At 41.4% G+C, this 27,228-nt stretch overlaps 2 protein-coding genes across 2 annotated transcripts; one reads left to right on the forward strand and one right to left on the reverse strand.

The window, feature by feature from the left end:
- Positions 1 to 1,750: 1,750 nt before the first annotated feature.
- Positions 1,751 to 24,350, forward strand: LOC103506383 (xanthine dehydrogenase). The gene is made up of 13 exons (XM_026821445.1): positions 1,751 to 1,755; positions 2,367 to 2,605; positions 3,154 to 3,475; positions 3,727 to 4,057; positions 4,441 to 4,647; positions 5,149 to 5,339; positions 5,535 to 5,775; positions 6,081 to 6,395; positions 6,823 to 7,024; positions 7,829 to 8,040; positions 10,174 to 10,385; positions 21,336 to 21,358; positions 23,465 to 24,350. Exons 1-13 carry the CDS (start codon positions 1,751 to 1,753, stop codon positions 24,223 to 24,225), a joined length of 3,261 nt encoding a protein of 1,086 aa, XP_026677246.1. The 3' UTR covers positions 24,226 to 24,350.
- A 381-nt stretch (positions 24,351 to 24,731) lies between these two features.
- LOC103506384 (xanthine dehydrogenase-like) lies at positions 24,732 to 26,725 on the reverse strand. The gene is made up of 4 exons (XM_026821446.1): positions 26,675 to 26,725; positions 26,105 to 26,337; positions 25,576 to 25,774; positions 24,732 to 25,068 (listed from the first exon to the last, which is right to left on the reverse strand). Exons 1-4 carry the CDS (start codon positions 26,704 to 26,706, stop codon positions 24,732 to 24,734), a joined length of 801 nt encoding a protein of 266 aa, XP_026677247.1. The 5' UTR covers positions 26,707 to 26,725.
- Positions 26,726 to 27,228: the final 503 nt, after the last annotated feature.

Raw genomic sequence — 27,228 nt, forward strand, 5'->3', positions numbered from 1 at the left:
CAATCTCTTCTCCTTCTCATCCTTCACTTTTCGATTCACATCAATTTTCCTCCCTCCTTGTACCGGTTCCACTCCGTTTCTTCTTGTCCTCTTTTTCCTTCTCCTCCTTCTCCATTCCTTTCAGTGCTTTTTTCTCCTCTTTGATTCTTCTTCTTCTTCTGCTCTTCTTCTTCCTCCTCCTTCTCCTCCTCCATTTCTTTCAATGCCTTCTCGTTCGCTTCAAGTAACTTCTGGCATCATCTCCTCTGAATGCAGTACTTAATGTTGTGACTTCTTCTGGAGTGGCAATAGAAATAGACTCGAGGAAGTGCTTCCCAACAATCCTGGGACCAGCCTATTTAGCCTTGTGCGCTCCGGTTTGATTCCTCCGCGGGAAGAACTTATTTCTAAAGAGATAAGGTTCGTTCTCGGCTGTCTCCTATCTCGATTTTTTGTTGGTGTGTGATAAGATGTCTTGCCGAGTTGCCAGCCTAAATAGCTTGGAGGGCAGTGTCTCCACTCTTGGTGATTTTTCACTAAATTTAGTGAATTCTTGGCAAATCTAGTGATTTTTTTTCCTTGAATCTAGTGATTTTTAAAAATTTGGAGTGGAGACCCTGTTGGAGGGTAGCGCATCTGCCTTGTAAGCTGCCCGTGGTTTTGATTCTTGGACGGGAAGAACTTTGTTCTAAAGAGTCGATTCCAGCTCGGGAAGAACTTTATTCTAAACAGATAAGGTTCGTTCTTGAGTGGCTGACTGTCTTCAATTTTGATTTTGTTAGGCCAGCCACTCATCCACTCATTATCAAGTAGACCTGACAGATACCACCTGGTCAGTTTACCTGATAGTGTGTGACAGCAATAATATGGCTATCAGGCGAAATAATATGGCTATCAGACGAACTGATGGAGAACTGATACCTGATGAAAATTTAATCAGTTCCAACTGACACCTGACAGACTCGATAGGTGTGTGGTGGTTCTATCAGGTACACATGATCAGTTTTCAACTTTCTTTGACCAACCATACACTATCAGGTAAGCCTGATCAGGTCTACCTGATAGTGTGTGTGCTCATCAGGTGTCAGGTCTTATGATAAGACCCAAGTTGTTACAGCTCTCTCTCTATAGAACGAAAGATGTCTGAAAAGGAGTTGGGAAGCACTAACTCTCCTTCCTCAAGGACCAAAGTTTTTACCTCGTTTTACCTTGGGACAGGGGACCAGACCCCAAGGGGAGTCTCTCAACCCAGGAGTGGGGTCATTAAGAAATGAGATCTCTCCACTTGTGACAAGCAAACCAGAGTTGTACCTACAACTCAAGAGGGGGTGCCAGAATGGAGGAGTGTCAGGGCCGGAATTTCAGAGCCCCCAGGCCCTTTTTTAACGCCCATAAGATATACATTTCAGAGTCCCTAGGGTCATTTTTAGTGCCCTTGGTGGGAGAGCGATTCTGGGAATCGCGGATCGGGTTGTACTGAAAATCAGGGATGAATTTGCGTTTTCAGCCAGCGCCTCAGCTCCATAAATTTAGTACCCTTAGGCCAGCCACTCACTGTCAGGTAGACCTGACAGGCGGACCTCTTCAGCCGTACCTGGCAGGCCTACCTGATAGCTTGTGTGCTCATCAGGTCCGCCTGTCAGGTCTGATCTGCTGGCCCTATGGTTATTTATTGTCTCCCTGGAGGACGGTAAACTGAGATTGTCCCAGCTTGTCAAACCACAGCCACAGGCATAATATTGGCGATGAGCATGCACTCTGCTTACCGAAGATGGCGTAAAACGGATCATGTTTGAGACTTTTGACAGTAAAGTCTTCAACAGGAGAACTGTTTTTCATTCCAACCCCGCGTCGCGTTGATACGTATTTTCGATTTCACTTCCCCTCCTGGCGTCTCTTCGAGTGAACGCCGAGCCGAGTCATAAATTCCGGAAGCTACTCTCGTAAACATTGGATTTTAGGATTATTGAGATATTGGGAAAATCCTACAATGCTGCAGTGAGCACCAAAGTTGTGACATAATAACACAGAAACTGCATTTACATCCCCCTTTATGGTGTGGACGCATCTTTAGTAGGCACCACAAAAATTGACATCTTGATAATCATAATAATAATAGACTTGACTGGAGGGTAACCACTAGATGATGTTCTATCACCTACCCCTTAAGTAAAGCTTTATTATTAGCAAATTCTCAAATAAATGATAAAACATGCCTCGGCCGGAATCGAACCCGCGTCCTCCGAAGCGAGCGCCTTGACCACTACGCCACCGAAGCAGGTTAACTATTAACGAAATCCCAACTAAGGGGCGGGATTAATGCCTAAGGCATTATCTTCCATCCAACTATTGTGTCTCGTATTATCCTCAACTCCCTCTCTCTCCAGTCATCTAGCAGTTAACGCCTGTCTAGCGCCCATCTGTTCTATGCATGGCCTAGCAGTGACCACTGTAGAAGGCATAGGCTCCACCAAAACCAAACTCCATCCGGTCCAGGAACGATTGGCCAAAGCTCACGGTAGTCAGTGCGGGTTTTGTACTCCGGGGATCGTGATGTCGATGTATGCTCTGCTGAGGTCGCTACCCGGGAAACCCACCATGAAGGACATGGAAGTCGCCTTGCAAGGTAATTTAATCGTCATGGAATTGATTTGGAGTTTAACTTCCAATATCAGTTGAATAGGAAAGGAATTTTAATTGTGTTAAGCACACTTAAACGCTTGTAACAAATATCGTTCCCCAATTATTACACCTAGATAAATTTTATGATTTGACTTGGAATCGAACCACCAACCTCCAGATCCAAAGTCCAGCGCGTTAATCTCTGCACGACCAGGTTGGTTTTATCAGTTGAATAGCTTCTTGTTCAATTCGTTCGACACATTGTAAAGGGGCTTTTAACTTCACTAATAATGAGTAGTACACAATACATGTACCTAGGTATTTACTCGTGTTTTAGATGTATATACCGCGACACTCGATAATTTTCATTTGATAGAGGCTTAACGTAGAAACACTGTACCGTCACGTCATGTCATGTGATGGTAGTGTGTTTCTACCTTTAACGTCACTCTACAACTGGGCACTAAAGTCTTTAGTGACGGACTCGATCTTTCAAAGAGAAATTTTTAATTATATTATTATTATTATAATTTTTATTTATTTTTTCTTCAGGAAACCTGTGCCGATGCACGGGCTATCGTCCGATATTAGAAGGATTCAAAACGTTCACCGAAGAATGGGAACGGGATCGCCTCACAAACGGAACAAATGGAATCAATGGGAGTGTGCAGAATGGTAATGGTGTGTGTGCCATGGGAGAGAACTGCTGTAAGAATAAGAAACCAGGCGATGAGGAAGAGAAAGAGGAATTGTTTTCTCCGAGTGAGTTCACCCCGTATGATAAATCTCAAGAACCTACATTCCCTCCTGAGCTTCAGCTGAACGATACGTACGACAAGGAATACTTGCAAATACGAGGACCTCGAGCTACATGGTAAGTTTAAAAAAAGAGGTTTGATAGAGGGAACTGTGACTGCTAAAGTCTTATCGTCCCTAAATCGAAGAGAAATGGAAGACAGGATAGGATAAAGTCAGGCGTTCCGAGAACGAACATTATCCGTTTAGGATAAAATCCGCCCCGGGCGGGAACCGAACCCGCAGCCTAGCGCTTACAAGGCAGACGCGCTACCAACTAAGGCTACGTGGTAAGTTAGTATTTCTATGTACGCTTTCCCTTCGTTGCAGGTACCGACCTCAAACCCTCACTCAGTTATTGGAGCTCAAGGCAAAATTCCCTGAAGCCAAACTGGTGGTCGGTAACAGCGAAATAGGAGTGGAGGTGAAATTCAAGAAATTCTTCTACCCTGTTCTCATTCAACCCTCACTTATTCCTGAGCTTACTCAACCTCGCGTAGAAGAGAATGGGGTGTGGATTGGAGGCGCAACCTCATTGAATGATATGAGGGCAATACTGAGCGAACAAATTGAAAAGCTACCATCACATAAGAGCCGAGTGTATGTAGCCATTGTGGAAATGCTGCATTGGTTCGCCGGCAACCAAATCCGAAATGTTGCTGTAAGTGCTATTTCATATTAATTCTTACTTACTTGGGTCTTATCATCCCGAAATGTTGAGTGCATTCGAAGTTTCACTCAATGAACAAAACCTCTTCTTGTGTAATCTAACCTAATCTTAATGCGAAGGTTTGAGTTTGAGTGCACTCGAAGGTTTGTTTTGTTCTATGAGTGGAACTTTGCATTCAAAATATGGTTGTTCTTTGCGTGAAACTTTGAGTGCATTCAAAATTATAGCTTTTGCGGTTTTGTGCACTCATTTTTACTTTTTGATGCCATAGAAAGGAAAGTATGTTTCTGTGAGAATGCACTCAGAACTAAACTCTGATTGAGGTCCTCCTGTCCATATGTCTCAAATAGTAACTTTGTTTTGTCCTTCCTTAGGCCATAGGCGGTAACATTATGACTGGCAGTCCTATCTCAGATATGAACCCCATCCTAATGGCTGCTAGATGTCGACTGCTCCTGGAAAGCAAAGCAGAGGGAACAAGAGAGGTGACAATGGATGGGTCGTTCTATACGTCCTACAGGAAGAATATTGTCAGACCTGATGAGGTGTTGCGTGCCATATACATTCCACACACAGCAGAGGTTCGTTTGTTTTTTTCTCTCTCTCTCTCTCTCCCCCCCCCCTCGAAAACTGCGTATCCTTTAATACCCCTCATTCGGAGAGCCTAAAATATAATGTTGGAGTAGCCTCCGTGGCTGAGTGTTTATCACACTAGGCTTGCACACCGGAGGTCCCAGGTTCGGGGTTTTTCGGCTCTGTGCTTGGAGTCCGGTGTGCACTCGACCTCGTGAGAACAATTGAACTTTGTTACTTTAATCGAGTAGCGACCAGTGGCGGCATTACCAGTATAAAAAGATTCATGGTACGAGTAGATGAGAATAAAATTAATAGTAAAGAAGGCACTTCGTATAATGCTGTGATACGCACAAAAGTTGTGAAGAAGCTCATCTCTGCTTTCACGCAAAGAATTAATGATTTGACTGATTGAATGTCTCTTCCCTTTGCTCTTCTTTTCTATTTATTTTATCGAAATAACATACAGCATCTGAATTAGTAACACCGTTTCTTATTCCTCTTGTCAGACGCAATATTTCAAGGCCTACAAGCAAGCCAGACGGCGAGATGACGATATCGCTATTGTGAACGCGGCTTTCAATGTTACTCTTGATATTCAAAGTGATGGCGCTGTGGTGAAAGATTGCGAGTTTGCGTTCGGTGGTATGGCACCTACTACGGTGCTCGCTAAGAAAACTACAGAACAAATGATCAACAAGTGAGTAACATCGTCTGACAAATTACGAATTACAAGGTTTTTATGGCATTTTCATCTCATATGTTTACGTAAAACAGCCGCTAAATCTTAATGATATAAATAATAATAATAATAATAATAGTGCGTATTTATACTGCTCGTATAGGATTGAAAAGTCCCTTTACTCCGTGTTTAATGATATGAACTGCATTGCAGACCATGGAATCAGTCACTCCTCGAAGATACCTGGCGAAATCTCATGGCAGATCTCCCCTTGGACCACAGTGCTCCCGGAGGTATGATCCAATACAGGCGAAGTCTAACACTGAGCTTATTCTACAAGTTCTATATAGCTGTCAGTGTAGACACTCAAGTGACCCCTATATCATCGCGAGATAAAAGTGGAGCCCAAACCTTCCATACATTGCCAACCAAGAGTTCGCAATATTTCCAAGTGGTGAGTTGCACATTTCTTAATATACGACTTGATTTAACCTAGCCTTATGACCATGCCTATGATATTTTTGATACTCCGTATAAGATTTATTATTTCTTAAGGGGTTTGTCAGGGGAAACTGTAACGAAGGTCTTATCGTCCTGGAATCGAAAAGAAGAGGAGGAGAGAATAGGAGACCGTTCCGAGAACGAATGTTATCTATTTCTGTTTAGTTTAGGGTAAAGTCCGGCCCGGGTGGGAGTCTAATCCGCGACCTAGCTGACGCTTTACCCCCCAGTCTAACTAGGTTGGCTCCTTATTTTCAGGTGCCATCTACTCAGGCCAAGTCTGATCTGGTTGGCCGGCCCATCGTTCACGCTTCCGCCTTCAAGCAAGCTACAGGGGAAGCCATCTATTGCGATGACATACCCAAGTACCAGACGGAACTCTATCTCGCCTTTGTTGTCTCGAGTAAACCCCACGCCAAGATACTCTCTGTTGACCCCAGTGCTGCTCTGGCCATGGAGGGAGTGCGAGGTTGGGTGGATGAGCGGGATGTGCCGGGACAGAAGAATTACGTGGGCGGGATTATACACGATGACGTCATCTTTGCGCGGGATGTCGTGACTTGTGTTGGCCAGGTTAGTACTTTTAGCTGTGGGACTATAAACAAGGAGGAGAACAGCTAACCCTAACCAGCCTTGCTAGCTGGCAGTTTTCAAAGGGTTCTCTTTGCTTTTAAAGAACAAGCACAAGTTCTCACGATGGTTGACTGCGGTTCCGGACGAGCCAATTAAACATGGCTAGAGACCATCACCCTGGTGTATGACCAAAAAAAAAGATACCCTTTCTTTATTCTGCCATCACCATTCGCCATCCGACTACAGCTGAAACGAGACTAAGAGGTTTGATAGAGGGAACTGTAACTGCTAAGGTCTTATCGCCTCGAAATCGAAGAGAGGGGGAAGACAGGATAGGAGAAAGTCAACCGTTCCGAAAACAAACCCTTTCGAACCAGGAATTTTAAGAAATACATTACTTAACTATATTGTCTTTGTTTCCTCTCAGCCTATTGGAGGAGTGATAGCGGAAGATCAGCTGATAGCACAACGCGCAGCTGCCCTAGTCAAAGTCACCTATGAGGAACTACCAGCTATCTTTTCCATCCAAGAAGCGATAGAGCACAAATCTTTCTTCAACCTGGAACCCAGTGTGTATGGGAGAGGCAATGTAGATGAGGAATTCCTCAAAGTGGACCATATCTTGGAAGGTAAGATCCGTGTCTTAAGGTGTCCCACAAAAAGCCCAATCTGAGGCTTAGGTGTAGGGGCTAAACAACCCTAAATAAGGATGGGTTAAACTTCTACGAATCTAAGGTATCTCCACACATGGAATCTGAGGCTTAGGTGTAGGGGCTAAACAACCCTAAATAAGGATGGGTTAAACTTCTACGAATCTAAGGTATCTCCACACATGGTCGTTATCGACCGGCCGTCGGTCGATATCGACTGAACCGTCCACACTGCCTCGATAACATAGATTCATCTCAGTTGACATCGACGGCCGGTCGACTATTTTTTTAAAGTTTCCAAGACAATGCTTTTGAAGGCGACAAGCTAGCCACCTCATATAAACCTCACCCAGCCTGAGTGGGGTCCGGAAAAATCCAGCAGCACAGGATTGCCCAGATGGTCACCCATCCGGATACCAACCACGCGCAACGTTGCTTAATTTCAGTGATCAATCAGGAAACTCTGGTGCACTCGACGTACTATCGCTGTGCCAGCATTGTACAAAACAATACGGCATAAAGCTGTGTCCATACATAGTGGACCCCGTCGATCGACGTGGTGAAGAGGTGAACCTATGGTTGAGTCAGTGTATGGTTTCGGTCGACAGTCGATCGACGGGGTCGACTGTGTATGAACAGTCTCTAAGAATTTAATTGCCCGCATATACTTGCTAGTAGGTTAAGGGTTAGGTAGTAGAGAAGGCCTCTGGCGTTAACCTCGCCTAGTGGTTACCTTCCACGCAAGAGTCTATTATTATAATATTTAGTTGTTTCCATTCTCAGGTGAAGTATCGGTGGGAGGTCAGGAACATTTCTATCTGGAAACAAACGTATCTGTGGCCGTTCCCAAACTAGAAGACGGCTGTATGGAAATATTCGTGTCCTCTCAACATCCATCGGAAATACAAGAGATGACTGCCCATGCCTTGGGAGTGCCCAGCAATAGAATAGTGGCCAAAACGAAGCGATTGGGAGGGGGATTTGGAGGAAAAGAGGTGAGTGTTAGGGCCATTTCACATCTAGACTGCAAAATATAGCACACTGCAAACTACATTTCGCATGCCGTTTATTTCATTCCTTAATTCCCAGCCGTTTCTGAGATATAAGCGTGGTTCGCAAATCACGAACCACCCTGTATATATGTATACATATAAAAAAAAATGTTTGACAATGTCAGGGGCGGAATTTCGGCTCTTGGCTCACAAGATCCGTCCCTGATGAAGATCTATATCCATACATTCTAGAGCCAGCCTAGTTAGCTCAGAAGGTAGCGCGTCTGCCTTGTTAGCACCAGGTCGCGATTTCGATTCTCGCCCGGAGTGGATTTTTATCTGAACAGAAGATAAGGTATGTTTTCGGAACGGCTGGCTTTCTCCTATCCTGTCTTCCTTTTCCCCAATACTTATGTTCCTAGGTATAGAAGTAATGTCTTCTTTTTCAAAAGATTAGTTGGAAGGTTGGAACCTTTTGCAGGGCTTATTAAAAATGAAAAGAGTGAAAATGTCTAAAAGTAGAAAGACTTTGAATAGAGCCTGGGTGTGAGTGTCACTCACAAATATGCTGTTTTGACATCTCTCTCCTTCTCCTCCTTTATTTTCTCCTCCTCCTCTTCTCCTTTTTCTATTTCTTTCCTCCTCCTCTTTCTTTTTCTCTTATTTTTCTTCCTTTGATTCCTCCCCTTTCTATTCATTAAGTTATTTCTTTCTTTTTCTTCTTATCATCTCTTCTTTCCATCAGTTTCTTTATTTTTCTACTTCTCCTCTTCTGCAAAGAAGATCGTTCTCCTTTCCTTTCCCCCATCTTCTTCCTTTCTCGTCATTCCTCGTCCTTCTCTTCCCTTATGATGGAAAAAGATCTTTTTCATCATTCTTTCTCCTTCTTTCTTTTACCTCATATCTCATCTTCCTATCATTTTTGTTTCCTTCTTCCTATTCATCCACTTCTATTCTCTCTCCTCTCTCTCTCTCTCTCTCTCTCTCTCTCTCTCTCTCTCTCTCTCTCTTTTCACCTCTCTTTCGGTCCCTCTTTTTCTCCCTTTTTCAATCTCATCTAATATACCATCCCTCCTTCTTCCCTTCTATCCGTTCCCTCCTCTTTAACCAAACAAATATTTTGCCTCTTCTTCCTTTCCATCTTTCTCTCTTCTTCCTCAGTTCTCATTTTTCCCCTTTCTTCCAAATCATCTAATTCCATCCCTCCTTCTTTCCCCTCTCTTCTTTCACTCCCTTTCCTCTCCCCACCTTACCTTATCTCAATATTTCCCCCATTCCCTCTTATTCCATCCTTTTCATGCTTCCTTTGTACCGCATCGCTTTTTTTTTTTCCTTCTTCTTCTTTTCCTTTATTTAATCTTCTTAAATATTAGAAGCAGGAGGAGAGGGGAAGGATTTGAAGGAGAGAGGGAAATGGGAGGGAGGGAGGGAAAACATTTGTCACTTTGTATTTAGAGGGGGATTTTTTAAGCACTGAGGGGATTTATAAGCTTTTCTCCCGTTATAACATTAGTGTTGTATTCTTATAGGGTGTGCCCAAAATCGTGTCAGTACTTCAGTTACGATAGTCTCAAAATGGATTCATTGTTCATAACCGAGTATTGTCATAGGGTGTTTCGAAAACAGTTAGTGCACTTGGTAGGATAATGAATTCATTAGTCATTATCGTCAGTGTAGGTACGTAGAAATCAGTATTGGTGGATGTAACAGATTTTCATAGTGCTTCGAAAACAGTCTCAGTAGCTACAAGTTGTTCGAATCCCAGCAGCGACAAAATAATTGCGTGAGAGGAAGATCATGATTTTATAACATTAATTTATTTCCTTGCAGAAATTGCAATCAGAATTGTACGGGCTATTTACTGAAGTAAGAGAGGATGATTGGATAGGTCTGTCTACCTACCTACAATAAAAAAAAACTACCTACCTAATGGGAAATACGTAAACTTATGGGAGAGCAATAGACTTTGATATTGAGACAAAACTTGATCAAGAATTTTTTCCTCCTCCTCCTCCTTCTTCTTCTTCTTCTTCACCTCCTCCTCCTTAGGGGGGGGATTTTTTTTTTTTTTTTTTTTTTTTTTTTTTTTTTTTTTTAATCCGACTATGGTATCTTATTTTATAAATCAACTCTTCTCTCATATTTTCAGCTGAAACTATGGGTCATCACGTGGCTCAATTCTTGAAGCTAGACTATGCGGACTTTGCTCGTAGCAACCTATTTGTCACCGGCAATTTGACGCACTACAATCAAGTACTGGAACATTGTACACTCGGACGCTGTTTTGAGCAGGTGCATGAGAGTGGGAAGTATAAAGAACGACGGAAACAATGCGAGGAGTTCAACAGGTAAGATGGAATTTGTTAACAGAAGGATTCGTAGATTCGTATAAGCTTAGCCCATCTTTTAGGTGCCCTTGTTCACAGAAGGGTTCGAATAAAATTAACCCATCTTTTGGGGCAGTTCCCCCTACACCTAAGCCTCAGAGTGGGCTTTTTGTGTATGGGATAAATTTTTTATTTGGGGATCACACGTCTCCTTTGTAAGTGCTAGGGCGCGGGTTTGATTTCCATCCTAGGCGAACTTTGTCTTGCCCACCTCTGCGGCCTACTATTCAAGAGCACTGTGCCGGGTTCGAATCCCGACTAGGGCGAAAATTTTCTAACCAAACTTTTCCATTCTTGGATAGGCATGTAAAAGAAGAAATGTGAAAGCGATGCCGAGATACTATCTTAAGAGAGAGAGAGAGAGAGAGAGAGAGAGAGAGAGAGAGAGAGAGAGAGAGAGAGGTTTTCAATCTGTAGTTTACCGTTGATGAGAATTCTCTCTCTCTCTCTCTCTTTGGGGGAATATCATAAAATTTAAGTAACGAGAGGGTGAGAGTAAAGGAGCGAGAGAGAGAGAGAGAATGCGAGTGCAGCTGAAATTGAGCCACTATTTTATGACTGTTAACCCTTTTAGTTACCTAGAACCTTTGAGGCCCCGCGGGGGGACCCCTTTTCTGAGTGAGTTTTATTGTTGACTAAACCAATTTTTCAGTAATTTTTTTTTCTTCGGGTTTAATAGAGGAAACTGTACCTGCTAAGGTCTTATCGTCTAGCAATCGAAGACAGGAGGAAGGCAGGATTTGGTTACTTTTACCTTACCCGTTTATGATAAAATACAATATGGCCCGGGCGGGAATCGAACCCTAGAGCTTACAAGGCTGACTGAAGGTCTACACAGCACTGGAATCGAGTATACCTCGTTTATATTTATACTGTTAGGGTGAGACTGAAAAGTCCCAAACAGCACTGTAAAGTAAATGCAGTTTTCTTTGTGTTATTATATCACAACTTTGGTGCTCACTGCAGCATTGTAGGATTTTCCCAATATCTCAATAATCCTAACATCCAATGTTTACCTACCATTTCTACGTCATAGCTACTCATTTTCCTCACGAGGCTGAGTGGGCCCCGCAACAGCCAGTCACGGAATCAATCATTTGCATGATAGAAAATTTCTTGACCCTGCCGGGAATCGAACCCGGGTCTCCCGCGTGCAAGGCGAGCGCAGTGACCACTAAGGCGAGCTGACTCCAAACAGCATTGTTGAATGTGTTAAAGTGTTGATTGTTCGATTCATAAAATCAAAATGTCCCATAAAAAGCTTTCTACTCCGGGATTTTATAACGATGAACGAGAATTTCATAAGCGGCATCGGCACTAAAATTCCCATTCGATGAGTGACACTAAAAAAAGGCCATAAGAATCGTGAAAAAGGGGGGTTTGAAACTAGTGGTGTGGTGGAAAACGAAATGAGAGATCGAACAAGTTGGGTTCCAACTTTTTATTTTCATGTTGATGGCTACATAGTCTTATGGGCCTGTTCACACTTAAACTTTAAGTTCAAGTGTGAACAGGCCCATAAGACTATGTAGCCATCAACATGAAAACTGCCGTATACTGCAAGTTGCAGTCTAGATGTGAAATCCGCCTTGGTCGGCGACGATAGCAAGCTGAATGCACCACGATGGGTGACCATCTGGACAATCTTGTACTGCTCTCCTTTCCAGGCGCACTCAGGCCGGGTGAGGTTAATGCGAGGAGGCGGGTATCGAAAAACACAAGTGTGAACAGGCCCATAAGACTATGTAGCCATCAACATGAAAACTGCCGTATACTGCAAGTTGCAGTCTAGATGTGAAATCCACCTAACAGCATAAGTCAAACTTTTCCAGAAACCAGAACTTAACTTTTTTGGTCGAAAATTCGGCTATGGAACTTTCGATACGTCCTATATCTCAAACCTAACTCATTTAATACCCATTTACATAGATGTCGGTATACGTTGTATGATTGTACCCTGTAAAAGGCAATATCTTGAGGCTGTTGAAAAATTGAAAACATATATGAAACAGGTACATCTCTGCCCCTGGTCCGACTGATGCAGGATGATGAGATCAGATGTCAATATTTTCCAATGTTTTGAATTTCACTCTGCCAGCCTAGTTAGCTTAGTTGGTAGTGCGTCTGCCTTGTAAGCTCTAGGCCGCGGGTCCGATTCCCGCCCGGGGCGGATTTTGTCCTGAACGGAGAATGTTCGTTGCCGGAACGGCTGGCTTTCTCCTATCCTGTCTTCCTTCTTTCTTCGATTTCGGGACGATAAGACCTTAGCAGCTACAGTTAAATTTTTATGAAACCTACATATTAAAAAAAAAAAAAAAAAATAGCTCACCCTTAAAGAAGATTTAGCAAAGTTCCACAAACCAACCAACAAAGAGCCAACAAAATTGTCGAGTTAAAACTCAAAGCTCGCTTCGTTCGTTTACCTTGCCCCCTCGGTATGTCTTTCCATTCAGCCACTTACGTCTGTATTTAAATAGCTACCATCTTGATTTCTCATTTCTCCGTAATTAGCTACTCCCCCTTCCCTCTTACAAAACTCCCCTTCCCTCCCTCTTCAAGACCTCTCGACTCAACAACGTACCAACCCCTCTTTCAGTATACTCCTCAGGGGCAGATTTACATATGGGTCCACTAGGTCCGGGCCTAGGAAGGTCTAACAACTGGAAGCAGGTTGTTATTCTAGTGCAGGCTTGTCCAACCCGCGAGCTCATTTTTGCGGCCCGCGAAGGCCCGCCTAAAAAAAATGAACAAAAATCACACCTTCTACGTTTGTGTACCGAAGACGTGAATGTCGATATTCACGCACTTGTGTCAGCTGCAGAGTGACCGTTGCACCGGTCTTAACCAAAAGTTTCGTGTCGCATCCTTGTCACATTTGACAGCTACATACCAAATTTCAAGTCTCTACCTCTTGCCGTTCTCGAGACATTTTGTTTACAGACAGACACACAGACAGACAGACACACACACACACACACGGACCAATGGCTGAAACTTTGGATTTAGGCTCTAGGAACCTCAAAACGTGTTTTGACACTAAAAACTCTGACCATCGAAAATTTGACCCGATTACATTACTTTCCTTCCTATAGGATGAGGAAAGTAAAAAAGAAGATACATTGGAACAGATCATCAATAGATAGTTCCACGAATGGAGTTGTACAGGCCATCCTGTAGGTATTTGTACATGTAAGGTTGTAAGGGTTGCTTTCACATATTAACATATCCGGAAGAGAATGTATATTATTTACATAGGTATTTACAGATAGGTATGTAGTATATTTCCACCTGTAGGTACGACTTTTACTTTCCATAACATCAAGCTTTAGGGAAGGAAGTGAAAGAAGTATATGGAATTATGGAACCTAACTGCCTAGAACTTCTTTTTACTTTCCTTATCCTATAGGAAGGAAAGTAATGTAATGGGGTCAAATTTTCGATGGTCAGTTTTTAGTGCCAAAACACGTTTTGAGGTCCCTAGAGCCTAAATCCATCAAAGTTTCAGCCATTGGTCGGTGTGTGTGTGTCTGTCTGTAAACAAAATATCTCGAGAACGGTAAGAGCTAGAGACTTGAAATTTGGTATGCAGCTCACAAATTTTAGTGAAGATCGGTGTAGCGGATGGCGGTATTTTGGCCGCTTTTCGGAGGTTAGCGCTATTTCGACAGTTGTCCAACAGGCAAGAAAAGTCGTGTGATGTTCACAGCACATTTTCCCCAATGTTCCTTTCCATGTTTTTCCAATTATCAATCAACATGGAAATTTTTTTCTAACAGCCTCAGGCATCGAATTTTAGTCGGGGTATAGGATGAACATTTGCAAGGCTAATTATGCAGCATGTAATAAAAATACAGGATGGCGGAAAAGTAAGTCCAGATTTTTTCTTTAAAAATCTCTACAGTGTGTTTTTTAAGGCTGGGTTTCTCTTCTTAGGTAACAGGTCCAGTTTTTCAGGAAAAATCTTTGTTCAGGGTGTTTAAAAAGTATTTCCCAGGGCTGGGTTGTTCTTCTTCTCCTTTTTCTTCTTCTTCTCCCCCTCCTCCTCCTCCTCCTCCTGCTTCTTCTTCTTTTCTTTCTTCTTCTTCTTTTCTTCTGCTTCTTCTTCTCCTTCTTCTTCTCCTTCTCCTCCTCCTCCTGCTTCTTATTCTTCTTCTTTTCTTCTGCTGCTTCTTCTTCTTCTTCTGCTTCTTCTTCTCCTCCTCCTCCTGTTTCTTATTCTTCTTCTTAAGAAGAAAATTAAAGAAAAACTAATTGAAGAAAACCTGATAAGAATCTGACATATACCTATCTATAGAACTTCACTTTGAAGCTGAGAACCAACAGAAGAAGGAAACACCCTCACCCCCTAGAAGTTCCTGTAAGCTTAGGGGATGAGCTAACATTTGTGCTTAGTATTGTTTGTAAATAAATATTTCATTCAAATCAATTCAATTCAATCCTTCTCCTTCTTCTTCGTCTGCTTCTGCTTCTTCCTTTTTTTCTTCTATTCTCCTCTTTCTCTTTTCAACAAAATGAAGAAGCATTTTGATTTTGTCGAACTCTTTTCTATAGACTTCTCCTTTTCATTTTTACGGCATTTTCTTCTTATTCCTTCCCCCCCTTTTTTTCATCTCCTCCTCTTCCTTCTTCTTCTTCTTCTTCTTCTTCTTCTTCTTCTTCTTCTTTTTTTTTATTTTATTATTATTTTTTTTTTAATAATTATTTTTTAATTATTATTTAATTACTATTATTTTTTCTAAGAGGTTTGATCGAGGGAACTGTAAACTGTTAGAGTCTTATCGAAGAGAGAATGAAGACAGAATGGGAGAAAGCCAGCCGTTCCGAGAGCGACCATTATTCCATCAGGATAAAATCCGCTCTGGGCGGGAATCGAACCCGCGGCCTGGCGTTTAAAAGGCGCTACCAACCAAGCTAACTAGGCTGGCAATTTGAGATTTGATAGATTACTAGTGTAATACCACATTCCAAGTACTACACCCACGCTACGCCACTGCTTGAAGCGTAACTTCAGGATATTCCCTGCGAACAGATTTTGCTGATTTTTACGACCAACCATTTCTTCTACCCCAAAGGGAGGGGGACTAAAGCTTTCAGCTGGATTGGAAGTCGTGCCTTCAGATTTTGGAATACGGGGTCGTTGCCTCATTGCTTTCAAATGTGGTGCAATCTATATTCTACCTGGAAACGGATACTTTCTCTGTGGCGTTTAATATCTCTAGTAGCGCTGTCAAACTGTTTAGACTTGGCGGGGCGGAGAGCTACAGCACTCCCTAGTACTAGTAAATTTGTAGTGTTCAGAGATTTGATAGAGGAAGCTGACTGTAACACGGTTGTTGAGAACTGTAACTGCTAAGGTCTTATCGTCCCGAAATCGACGGAAGGAGGACAGGATAAGGGAAAGCCAGCCGTTCCGAGAACGAACCTTATCTGGTTAGGATAAAGTTCGCCCGTGTGGGAATCGAACCTAGTGACCTAACGCTTACTCTGCCTTGTAAGCGAACTAGGCTGACGAGATGAACGTTAACCCATAAGAGCCGAACATTCTATTCTTCGTTGGATTTTCCTGAAATAAATAGTACTACACCCACGTAAATAGGTATGTCAAATAATATTGAAAATAGTAGGAAATTTTGTTTTCTAACTAATAGACAGATCCCCGATGCACTCTGACTTGGAGCGACTGAGATATCAGCGAAAAAGAGATAAAGGTTCGGTCAGACAAGTTGTAATTTTGACATCTCCACTAATATTATGGTGGATGTGCCTTCTTTCTTTCCTCTCTTGTCCCTTAGGAATATAATAATACATCTAGATAAAATTAGCAAACAACTTACCACCAATCACACAGGCATGTGTTCAGAGCGAATATCAGCAGACAGAAAGTTTGGGTGAGCAGTTTTTTCCGCTTTCCCATGTCGCCTAGAAGTCAACCCGAAATATTGCAGATCGGAAAGTCCGCCAATGTCACCAGGGGTCCACAAACTGTGACGAAGCCCCAGAAGAGAGCCAAAAATTGGCACAAAAATCCTCAAAATGGGAACGAAAATTATCAGAATTGGCACAAAAATCACCAAATTTGGTACAAAAATCTTCAAAGTTGGCACAAGAAGTGTAAAAATTTATCCACTCAAAAAAGAACTGTCACAAAGAGAGATGTCACATTAGCACTCGAAAGATTTCGCAATAATTCGAAAATTGGCATTGTTGAACAAAAGATGTGACAAATTTTTCAAGAAGTTGTCACTAGAAATAGAATTTGATCATGAAGTAAAAGTTGTCATAGTCACAAATGAGAAGAGAAGGTGTTACAAAAACTTTAAAAGTTGTCATTGCACCCAGATATCAAAAAGTATTCACAAAAATTCGCTGATTTTAACACTAAAGTAGACAAAAATGATATTCAGCATTATTCACAAATACCTTAAATTACATACAACATTGAAATGGGTATGATTTTTATTAGTATAAAATCAAAATCAACTAATTACAAAAATTAATAGGTTAGAAAGTCGAATTAAAAAATCACAAAATTTAGAAAATCGAACTAATCAAAGAATTCGAGAAAATCTTAAATTAATTAGAAAATAAATCAAAAGGAATTGGGTAGCAACATTATTCAAGAAATTAAAAATAATAAATTTAATAATCATAAATAAATCACCGAATAATTAAATTATCAATTTATAGGTACCAGATGTCGAGTAGGTACAACCACGAACTAATCTGAAAAGGTAGCCCAGTGAAAATTGACACAACTGACCGCTTTTTTTACGATAATAAAATTGATGATCCCAAATTTTATTCGTAAAAAAAACTTAATTACACAAAAAAGTAAAAAAAGAAAAATAATAATAATAATAATAATAAAAAAAAAACAAAATTCAAATGAAGCAGAAATATCCAAAATACTTCGTAAAAATAAATAGTTTCAGCACTTTTTTTAAGGAAATAATTTTTTGAAAAAAAATTCTCACTTTGAAGTTTGAAGAAGTGCGGCCGCGAACAGAACAAATACCATTGAAAAATCTTCAACTGAATATTCCCGATTGAAGATTGAAGTATTGAAAAAAAAAAAAAAAACACATAAACATAAATACCCATAAAAAAAGTGAGCACTTTACGAAAGTAACTTCTGGAATGCCACAATTCTTACTCTTGATTTTTCTTTGTTATTGTTTGTTTTCTTTTCTTCTTCTTCTTCTTCTTCTTCTTCTTCTTCTTCTTCTTCTTCTTCTTCTCCTTCTTCTTCTACTCCATCTCCTCCTCCTTCTTCTCCTTTCAATAGGTTTGATAGAGGGAAACTGTAAGTGCTATGGTCTTATCGTCCCAAAAGGGAACAGAGACAGGACAGGAGGAAGCCAGGCGTTCCGAGAACGAACCTTACCTCTTTAGGATAAAATCCGCCCGGATGGGAATCAAACCCGCGACCTAGCGCTTACAAGGCAGACTCCTTACCCTCCAAGCCAACTAGGCTGGCTGGGTATAACGGGTATTAAAATACACAATACGTGCGAATGGAACATCCACTAATTCATTATCTGCTTCTACTTCTTATTATTATTTAACGATTAGATCAAACTTTATTTACAGAATAAATATTTACAAATGGTAACATAATGAACATATAAGTACAAAATAAAGTTTGATCAAGGGTGGGGTTAATGCCTATGGCATTCTCTACCACCCCACCCTTGATTATCATCTCCTCCTTAAAATTCATCCCTCGGCGTTAACCTCGCCTAGTGGTTACCTTCCACTCAAGAGTCTGTTATTATTATTATTATCCCTTTTCTTGTACCTACCTATATTTCCTCATCCCTAAAGGGAATTTAGCTCCAAAAAAAAAGGAACCCCCTCCCCTTTTTCAAAGGTTTGGGTACCACTTGACCATTTACAAAGAGCCACTCTTTCACAGGTAGACAATGTAGTGTAGACGCTGTCTAGGAATCGGACAGCACGGAATGAGCGCGTCAAAGGTCAAAACTGACCCCGTCATTCTAGGAATAATTCCCGGAATTTAGTTAGGTATTGGGAATAATTCTTGGAATTTAGGTAGGCAATGAGGAATCAATGGCAGTTTCAATGAAAAAGGGTTTGGAGATTGAGAAAGAAATCGCGATCCAGTTCTCACGCTGGGCCATTTAGTAGGTACCTACCTAATAAGTAATAACTTGGATTTTCGAAGAAAAAAAAAGGCAAGACTTGCCTACATTTCAGGTACTTTGAGGAAAGAAAGTGATATGATACCTACAGCCCTAACAGAATCACTTATAATTCATTCAGTCTTCTCCAAAGGAAAGTCAATGAAAGGCTTGTTAAGATTGCGAGACTAAAGGGAATTTTGAGTCCTACGCAGGCAGTATAGACAAGGTCTGGCTGGGGGACCTTAAACAGGGAGTAGACCAGCTTAGTCTGGCAGGGGGGGACTTTAAACAGAGAGAATACCAGTCTGAAATTCCCCTTGCTAAAAAAAAAGTAACAAAGGTCGAGAGCGAAGGACATCCACACCCGTAAAATTTCTAAAACCAAATAGCCCAAAGCAATCACAATCACCCCAGGGCTGATTGAGAGGCTGACGGTAACCGCCGACCCGGCTGAACAAAGAAGAAGAAGGTGAAAAGGAGGAGGGTCAGCCCCTCACTATCAGGTAGAACTGACAGGCGGACCTGATCAGATGTATCTACCGGTCAGGTCGACCTGATAGTGAATGGCTGGCCTAACAATGAAGATCTTATCGTCCCCAAAATCGAAGAAACCTGCCTCGGTAGCGTAGTGGTCAAGACGCTCGCCTGGTAAATAGGAGGGCGTGGGTTCGATCCCAGCCGAGGCATGGAATTTTATCATTTATTTGAGAATGACCACATAATAAAGGAGCTCTAATGGTTAGGTGGTAGAGAACGCCTCCGGCGTTAACCTCGCCTAGTGGTTACCTTCCACTCAAGAGTCTATTATTATTATTATTAAAGAAGGATAGGTAAGGTAGGAGAAAGCCAGCCGTTCCGAGATCGAGCCTTAGTTCGGCCATTCACTATCAGGTAAACCTGACAGGTACCTACACCTGATCAGGTCCACCTGTCAGGTCTACCTGATACCCGATGAGCACACCATTATACATATATGTAACAATTGATTGATCAATAAAATACAATTCAATTCAACACACGGCTAGACCTGACAGGCGGCATTGTTCAGCCGCACCTGTCAGATCTACGTGATAGTGAGTGGCCGGCCTCAAACCTTCTCTTTAGAATAAAGTTCACCCCGGGGCGAGAATCGAATCCGCGACCTAGCACTTGGAAGCGCGCCAGCCTCCAACTTGCTGACTAGGCTGGCTGATAGTAGGTTGACGTTAGGTGGTAGAGAACGCCTAAGGCGTTAACCTCGCCTAGTGGTTGCCTTCCACTCAAGAGTCTATTATTATTATTATTATTATTCCTTTGTTGATAGTTGCTGTAGCTGTAGAGATAGGTATAACTTTATTCTGGAAACGATTAGGTAGGCCCCAGGATGAGACGAAGATGCTTGACTAATCTTGTTAGAGATAGGACCTTACTGTTAAAACTCCTTAAATAAAACTTGTCTAATAACTTTTACTTTCCTTATCCTATATTAAGGAAAGTATGTTAGAATATCCTATAATAGAATAGAATAGAATAGAATATACCTTGTTTATCCTGCTCGAATGAGACTAAAAAGTCCCTTTGCCCCAGCAGTCTAAACAAGGTCTCGTTTATTTTATGGGTTTAATATTGTACAATGCTTAGTTATTAGGTAAGTAATGTAGGTATTTGAACTAATTTTCTGGTCTTGAGGTCATATTTTATGCTTAGCATTTCATCAGTGTCTTACTGTCTTCGGAGGGTTGTGAACCTGTGACCCTCGGATTGACAAACCACAGGGGCGTAGAAGGGAAATTTTCCGTCAGTTAACTCACACATCAAGAACTGGCCTAGCCTGCCTAGCTAGCTTGGAGGGTAAAGCGTCTGCCTTGTAAGCGATAGGTCAATTCCAGCCCGTGGCGAACTTTATCCTAAACCTAAACAGATCTAGGCGACCCTTGGCCCCTTCTAGGCGGTCCTTGGCCCCTTCTAGACTGCCCTTGACCCCTCTAGGCGGCCCTTGGCCCGTTCTGGGCGACCCTTGGCCCCTTATAGACTGCCCTTTGCCCCCTCTAGGTGGCCCTTGGCCCCTTCTAGGCTGCCCTTGGTCCCCTCTAGGCGGCCCTTAGCCCCCTCTAGGCGGCCCTTGGCTCCTTCTAGACAGCCCTTAGCCCCCTCTAGGCGGCCCTTGGCTCCTTCTAGGCTGCCCTTGGTCCCCTCTAGGTGGCCCTTAGCCCCTTTTATTCGGCCCTTGGCCCATCTAGACGGCCCTTGCCCCCCTCTAAGCAGCCCTTAGCCCCCTCTAGGCGCCCCTAGGCCCCTTCTAGGTGACCGGCACTGGTGTAAATAATTTGTTTTCTTAATGGCTCATTCGAGAAGAGGCCCATTTCGTATTAAAAATAAATTACAACTCAAATAAACAATAATCTTTCTCCGTCTTGAACTCTCATTTATCTTTCACTTCCGAAATATGAGCGGTTCTCAACTTGTTTATCTGAATCCCCTTTAGGGATAAAGCTGTTTACTTCGCGACAAAGTCAAAACTTTGGGTCTGGCTTGTTTTTTTCGAGTCTTTTGGGTCACTAGAGCTATTTTTCATTCCGACGCGGGTGTGATGCGAACCCGACGCGAACTGGATGCATGTTTTTCATTTCACTTCCCCTCCTAGCGTATCTCTTCGAGTGAACGCCGCGTCCTAAATTCCGGAAGCGACTCTCGATTAGCATCGAGTACGAAATTGTTTTGCGATTTCTCCGCTAGATGTCATGTTTGTTGAGTTTCCCCTCAATTTTTACCCCCACTTCTCACGCAGGGTGAACGTCGAGTTGACGCCGCGTAGGAAAAACAGGTCTTAATGCCTTAGCAATTCCAATTGCACTACAGTGCCATAATTAAGTATTTTGTACACCTAGTCAATATTTAGTCTTCGAAAAAGAAAGTACCAGAATATGTGGAGCCCCACTATAAAATGTTCAAGATAATGCAAGCACAAATCAAACCTAGCAATATAACCCAGGTTGCTCCTGTTTGCTCTTGATCATCTGCGTAGCATAGGATTTTTCATATCAAAGTTTGAAATTGATAATATTTATCAAGATAATGGACACAATATTAACTTTTTTTTGTGGAAGCCGCGGCTAGCTCCCATAAAGCACAATCTAAAATCCTAATTCTAGCTAAATAGAAATACATTTTTTATACCAAGTGAGATCGAATATCAGCAATAATGTGGCGGATGTTGTTTCTGAAATGAATCAACGTCTGCGATTTGGACAAAATTTGTTCAGCAAAAGTGGTCTAAATAATACAATTCCATATTGTATTGGGCTTTCAGGTTGTGCTTTATACGACCTGGCCGTTACTAAAAGATGAAAATACATAATTCCGTTGTTATTAATATTAAAGTTAATATGTTATGTTTCTCAGGTATTAAATTTTGTAACATATGTTCACATGTTATTTCTCATTTTCTTTGCAGAAATTTATCTTTTAAGTCATAAAATTGGTGGACGTTCTTTAATAAATTGAATCTAGGCCTAGTAGAGGGTAGACAAGAAATCAAAATCTCGTTTTTTTTTCTAGCTATATTAAAATATTGTTAGCTCATATTCAGAAGATAATGGGGAGGGATAAGTCATAAAATTGGTGGACGTTCTTTAATAAATTGAATCTAGGCCTAGTAGAGGGTAGACAAGAAATCAAAATCTCGTTTTTTTTTTCTAGCTATATTAAAATATTGTTACCTCATATTCAGAAGATAATGGGGAGGGGGGTACATATAACCGTGGTCACCATGTACAAGTATACAGATTATGAATTGTTATTTTTCTAAGACAATAAACAAATCCTTCCCCTTTGTTTTTTTTCGAACAAAATTATCACTTCAGCCTTCTCCCTTTTAGTGTCCAGGGCCCGATTCCACCATCGTATGGACTTGTAAAAGTAATGAAAAAAAACTTACATAAGGTAAAAAAAACTTGTTTACAAGATGGCTGCTTTACAATAGTGATTTTCAGTCCATACAATCGTATAACGGGGCAAAGGAAAAACAGTGAGGGTTCAACAAAAAGGGAACAAAAAATAAAAATGATATTAGATATAGTATAGAGAGGTTAGTCGAAGTTATTATTTTATTGTTATAAAAATTCGTATAAAATTTAAGAGGTACATACCTAGTGAAAATTTTAAAAAAATTACAAGTGAAACAAAGTAAGATGGAGGGTAATCACGCTGGAACAACCCTAACCAAATCTTTACTGGGACATTCTGGTTAAAGCTTAGGGTTGTTCCATCTTGATAACCCAGAAGTAAAATGGGACTTTTAAAGCTTAGTCAGGATCCGAATTCACAGTGAGGATGAATTTCTGACTACTGTTAATTCCACCCTGAAAGACAATATTGAAGGTGTAGATTGTGTAAGAACTTAGTGATATATCGTTCTAAATATTGACTAGGTGTACAAAATACTTAATTATGGCACTGTAGTGCAATTGGAATTGCTAAGGCATTGGATTCATGATGGAGGGGACGTAGTTCGAATGCTATTTATTTATTTGTATTGAACCAATAACCATTAGAACACTCAAGTTGTGCAAGAAGTTATTCACATTGGTAAGATTAAATTCCATAGGGGGGGGGTTTGCTGAGAGGGATGGCCGTTTCGGTAATATTTTTTTTTTTTTTTTTTTGTAGTGGGCCAAAAATAAACCGATACAGCCGCTTTATTGGTTTTTCAATTCTGGTAAGATATTGGAGATGGTTTTATTTCCAACTCGATTGTATTTAAATATTACCATGATTATTTTCCTGGGATCATTCTACACGAGGTTACTTTGCATTTGCACTTTACGAATTATCTCGTATCTGATTGGCCGTGTGCTCAATCTCAACCAATCAGGTACTTCGTTAGAATATCATCCAAATATTCTCTCCTATGATCAGAACGAGTAGGTAATGAATATTGGTCAATCTGTTCACAGGATGCCTGTAGTAAACTCAACGAACGTCTGAAACCTTACAAGGAGAAGAACCCCACAGGCAAGTGGCAGGATTGGGTGAAGGCTGCATTCTTTGATCGAACCAGTCTTGCAGCCACCGGGTATTTCAAAACGCCTGACATTGGCTATGATATGAAGAAGAACGAAGGTGCCATTTTTAACTACTTTGGTTACGGTGCCTCTGTGTCTGAGGTGGAGATTGATTGTTTGACTGGAGATCACCAGGTGCGAGCGACGGAGATTGTTATGGATGTGGGAGAGAGTCTCAACCCAGCCATCGATGTGGGACAGGTAGAAGGGGCATTCATGCAAGGCTATGGTCTGTATGTCATGGAAGAGCTCATGTTCTCACCTAGTGGTGTTCTTTATACCAGAGGTCCTGGGACTTACAAGATCCCTGGATTTGCTGATATCCCGGCTGAGTTCAATGTATCTTTACTCAAGGGGGCACCAAACCCCCGCGCTGTATACTCTTCTAAAGCAGTAGGTGAACCTCCTCTGCTCCTGGCATCTTCTGTGTACTTTGCAATCCGTGATGCTATTGATGCATATCGTAAGCAGGAGCTAGGTCGTGAAGATTACTATCGCTTGGACTCTCCTGCTACTCCTGCCAAGATTAGACTTCTCTGTGAAGATAGCATAACTAAGGAGTTTCCTGCTCCTGAGCCAGGCTCCTATAAACCTTGGAACATCTCCATTCAGTAGGTACCAGCTGACATGATTTACCAAAACTGTTAGAGCAATTCGTCCTACAAGTCGTTCCAGTATTCTGCAGGCTGACCTGCGTTCTATGGAATTTAATCTTACCAATGTGAATAACTTCTTGCACAACTTGAGTGTTCTAATGGTTATTGGTTCAATACAAATAAATAAATAAGTTTCCTGCTCCTGAGCCAGGCTCCTATAAACCTTGGAACATCTCCATTCAGTAGGTACCAGCTGACATGATTTACCAAAACTGTTAAAGCAATTCGTCCTACAAGTCGTTCCAGTATTCTGCAGGCTGACCTGCGTTCTATGGAATTTAATCTTACCAATGTGAATAATTTCTTGCACAACTTGAGTGTTCTGGTTACTGGTTCAATACAAATAAATAAATGGCATTCGAACTACGTCCCCTCCATCATAAATCCAATGCCTTAGCAATTCCAATTGCACTACAGTGCCATAATTAAGTATTTTGTACACCTAGTCAATATTTAATTGGCCCACTAAAAAAAAAAAAAAAAAAAAAATCTTACCAGAATGGCCATTCCGTTCAGATCACTCCCCACACTTGCGGCTGTAGGCGAAGCATTGGGCACCTTATCAGTAGCCGTCTCGTTGATGAAAATCAACTCGGCCGGGATATTCAACCCTCTGGCCGCTACTTGGATCATCTTGGTGTGGATGCCTTGCCCCATTTCTGTGCCACAGTGCGATATGAGTACCGAGCCATCAACGTAGATAAGAACCAAAGCCCCGGCCTGATTTAGGAAGAGTGTTTCGAACGCTACTCCAAACAGAACTGGCACAATAGCTACACCACGCTTCCGAAGTCGGTTATGTCTGAGAGGAAGGAAGGAAAAACATTTTTTATTATTATGAAAATCAAATTTTATATTTTTTAGGACATCTTATCGTCCCGAAATTGAAGAGAGAAAGAGGACAGGGTAGGAGAAAGCCAACCGTTCCGAGAACGAACCCTATCCTATTTTCTTTTAAATAGTATCTCGGCATCGCTTTCACATTTCTTCTTTTACATGCCTATCCAAGAATGGAAAAGTTTGGATAGAAAATTTTCGCCCTACTCGGGATTCGAACCCGGCACAATGCTCTTGAATAGTAGGCCGCAGAGGTGGGCAAGACAAAGTTCGCCTAGGACGGAAATCAAACCCGCGCCCTAGCACTTACAAAGGAGACGTGTGATCCCCAAATAAAAAAATTATCCTATACACAAAAAGACCACTCTGAGGCTTAGGTGTAGGGGCAACTGCCTCAAAAGATGGCTTAAGCTTATACGAATACGAGCTTATACGCTTAAGCTTATCCTTCTGTGAACAAAGTCGAGCTTACCTGTTGAACTCCTCGCATTGTTTCCGTCGTTCTTTATACTTCCCACTCTCATGCACCTGCTCAAAACAGCGTCCGAGTGTACAATGTTCCAGTACTTGATTGTAGTGCGTTAAATTACCGGTGACAAAAAGGTTGCTACGAGCAAAGTCCGCATAGTCTAGCTTCAAGAATTGGGCCACGTGATGACCCATAGTTTCAGCTGAAAATATGAGAAAAGAGTTGATTTATAAAATAGGATACCATAGTCGGATTAAAAAAAGAAGATGAGTGTTTCACCGCCCATTTTATTTCGTAGCAATGAAACAACTGCGACATTAGACTCCTGTGGTATGTGTCGTAGAATGCCACCAAACAAAACAAATGTGGTAGAACTGAATGCTACACGAGAGTCGCTTCCGGATTTTAGGACGAGGCGTTCACTCGAAGAGCTAACGCCAGGAGGGGAAGTGAAATAAAAAACACACATCAAAACGGCATGGGGTTCGCGTTGGAATGAAAAACAGGCCTATTCTGGGAGATTTCGACTCACCTATGAGCAAAGATTGTGGGGCTCCAAAGGCTCGGAAAGCTGTATTAGATGACAAGTTGGTTTTACACACGAAAGCATTGACTCGAACATGGGGCACATAGAACGAGTTGGTGCAATGAAATATAGCACGTCTCATAACGGCAGTAGACAAATCGTAGGAACAACCTGCATTGTTGTACAACCAAACCTCGCACACTTGTAGCTTGCCAGACTTGCTGAAACCAACTTTGTACCTGAAATAAAGTGGGAAACAGTTGAAGTTTTCTTTATCTTTTTTTAGTCACAAAACTAGCTTTGTAGGTACCTCCTCTGATTCGTAGAAGCTTAACCCATCCTTAGGGCTGTACATCCCCTACACCTAAGCCTCAGATTGGGCTTTTTTATATAGGTACCTCTTCAAATAATGTTACTGTACCACTGTAGGTATCTCAAAAAATATTATGGTCCCACTGTAGGTACCTCAAAAAATGTCACGGTTAATTTATAGGTACCCACCTCAAATGAAAAATATGCATCAGTTTCACGAGCACAAGATCGATTTTATCGTCGAATAAAACGAAATATACTCACTTTCCATAGAACGGATTCCGTTGTCCTGTCATAACGATGTCTTCATCTCTGTCTAGAGTTGTAAGTACCTCAAATAATGTTAGGGTACCTCTGTAAGTACCTCAAAAAATGTTTCTGTCCCACTGTAGGCACATGTCTACCTCAAGAAAGAATGGTACCTTTTTAGGTACCTTAAAAATGTCATGGTTAATTTATAGGTACCTCAAATGACAAATATACTAAAGTCATCATCAGTTTCAAGAGTATAAGATCGATTTTACCGCCAAATAGAATGAAAATTTTCCTTAGAGTGTAATAAATAAATAAAATGAAAAATACTCACTTTCCATAGAACGGATTCCGTTGTCCTGTCATAACGATGTCTTCATCTCTGTCTAAATATGTTACAAAATTTAATACCTGAGAAACATAACATATTAACTTTAATATTAATAACAACGGAATTATGTATTTTCATCTTTTAGTAGCGGCCAGGTCGTATAAAGCAAAACCTGAAAGCCCAATACAATATGGAATTGTATTATTTAGACCACTTTTGCTGAACAAATTTTGTC

Source organism: Diaphorina citri, unplaced genomic scaffold (genome assembly GCF_000475195.1).
Source record: "Diaphorina citri unplaced genomic scaffold, Diaci psyllid genome assembly version 1.1 scaffold232, whole genome shotgun sequence".
NCBI classification, from domain to species: Eukaryota; Metazoa; Arthropoda; class Insecta; order Hemiptera; family Psyllidae; genus Diaphorina; species Diaphorina citri.

Bases quoted from the DNA above. Each gene is read 5' to 3' on its own strand.
- LOC103506383 (XM_026821445.1), top strand. The intron at 4,648-5,148 runs GTTCGTTTGTTT...TCCTCTTGTCAG, and splicing joins ACATTCCACACACAGCAGAG to ACGCAATATTTCAAGGCCTA. The intron at 8,041-10,173 runs GTGAGTGTTAGG...ATCAACTCTTCT, and splicing joins GGGGATTTGGAGGAAAAGAG to CTCATATTTTCAGCTGAAAC.
- LOC103506384 (XM_026821446.1), bottom strand. From the start codon at position 26,706: ATGACAGGACAACGGAATCCGTTCTATGGAAA. The intron at 26,338-26,674 runs GTGAGTATATTT...ACTTTATTTCAG, and splicing joins CGGAATCCGTTCTATGGAAA to GTACAAAGTTGGTTTCAGCA. The intron at 25,775-26,104 runs GTGAGTCGAAAT...TCATATTTTCAG, and splicing joins CCCACAATCTTTGCTCATAG to CTGAAACTATGGGTCATCAC.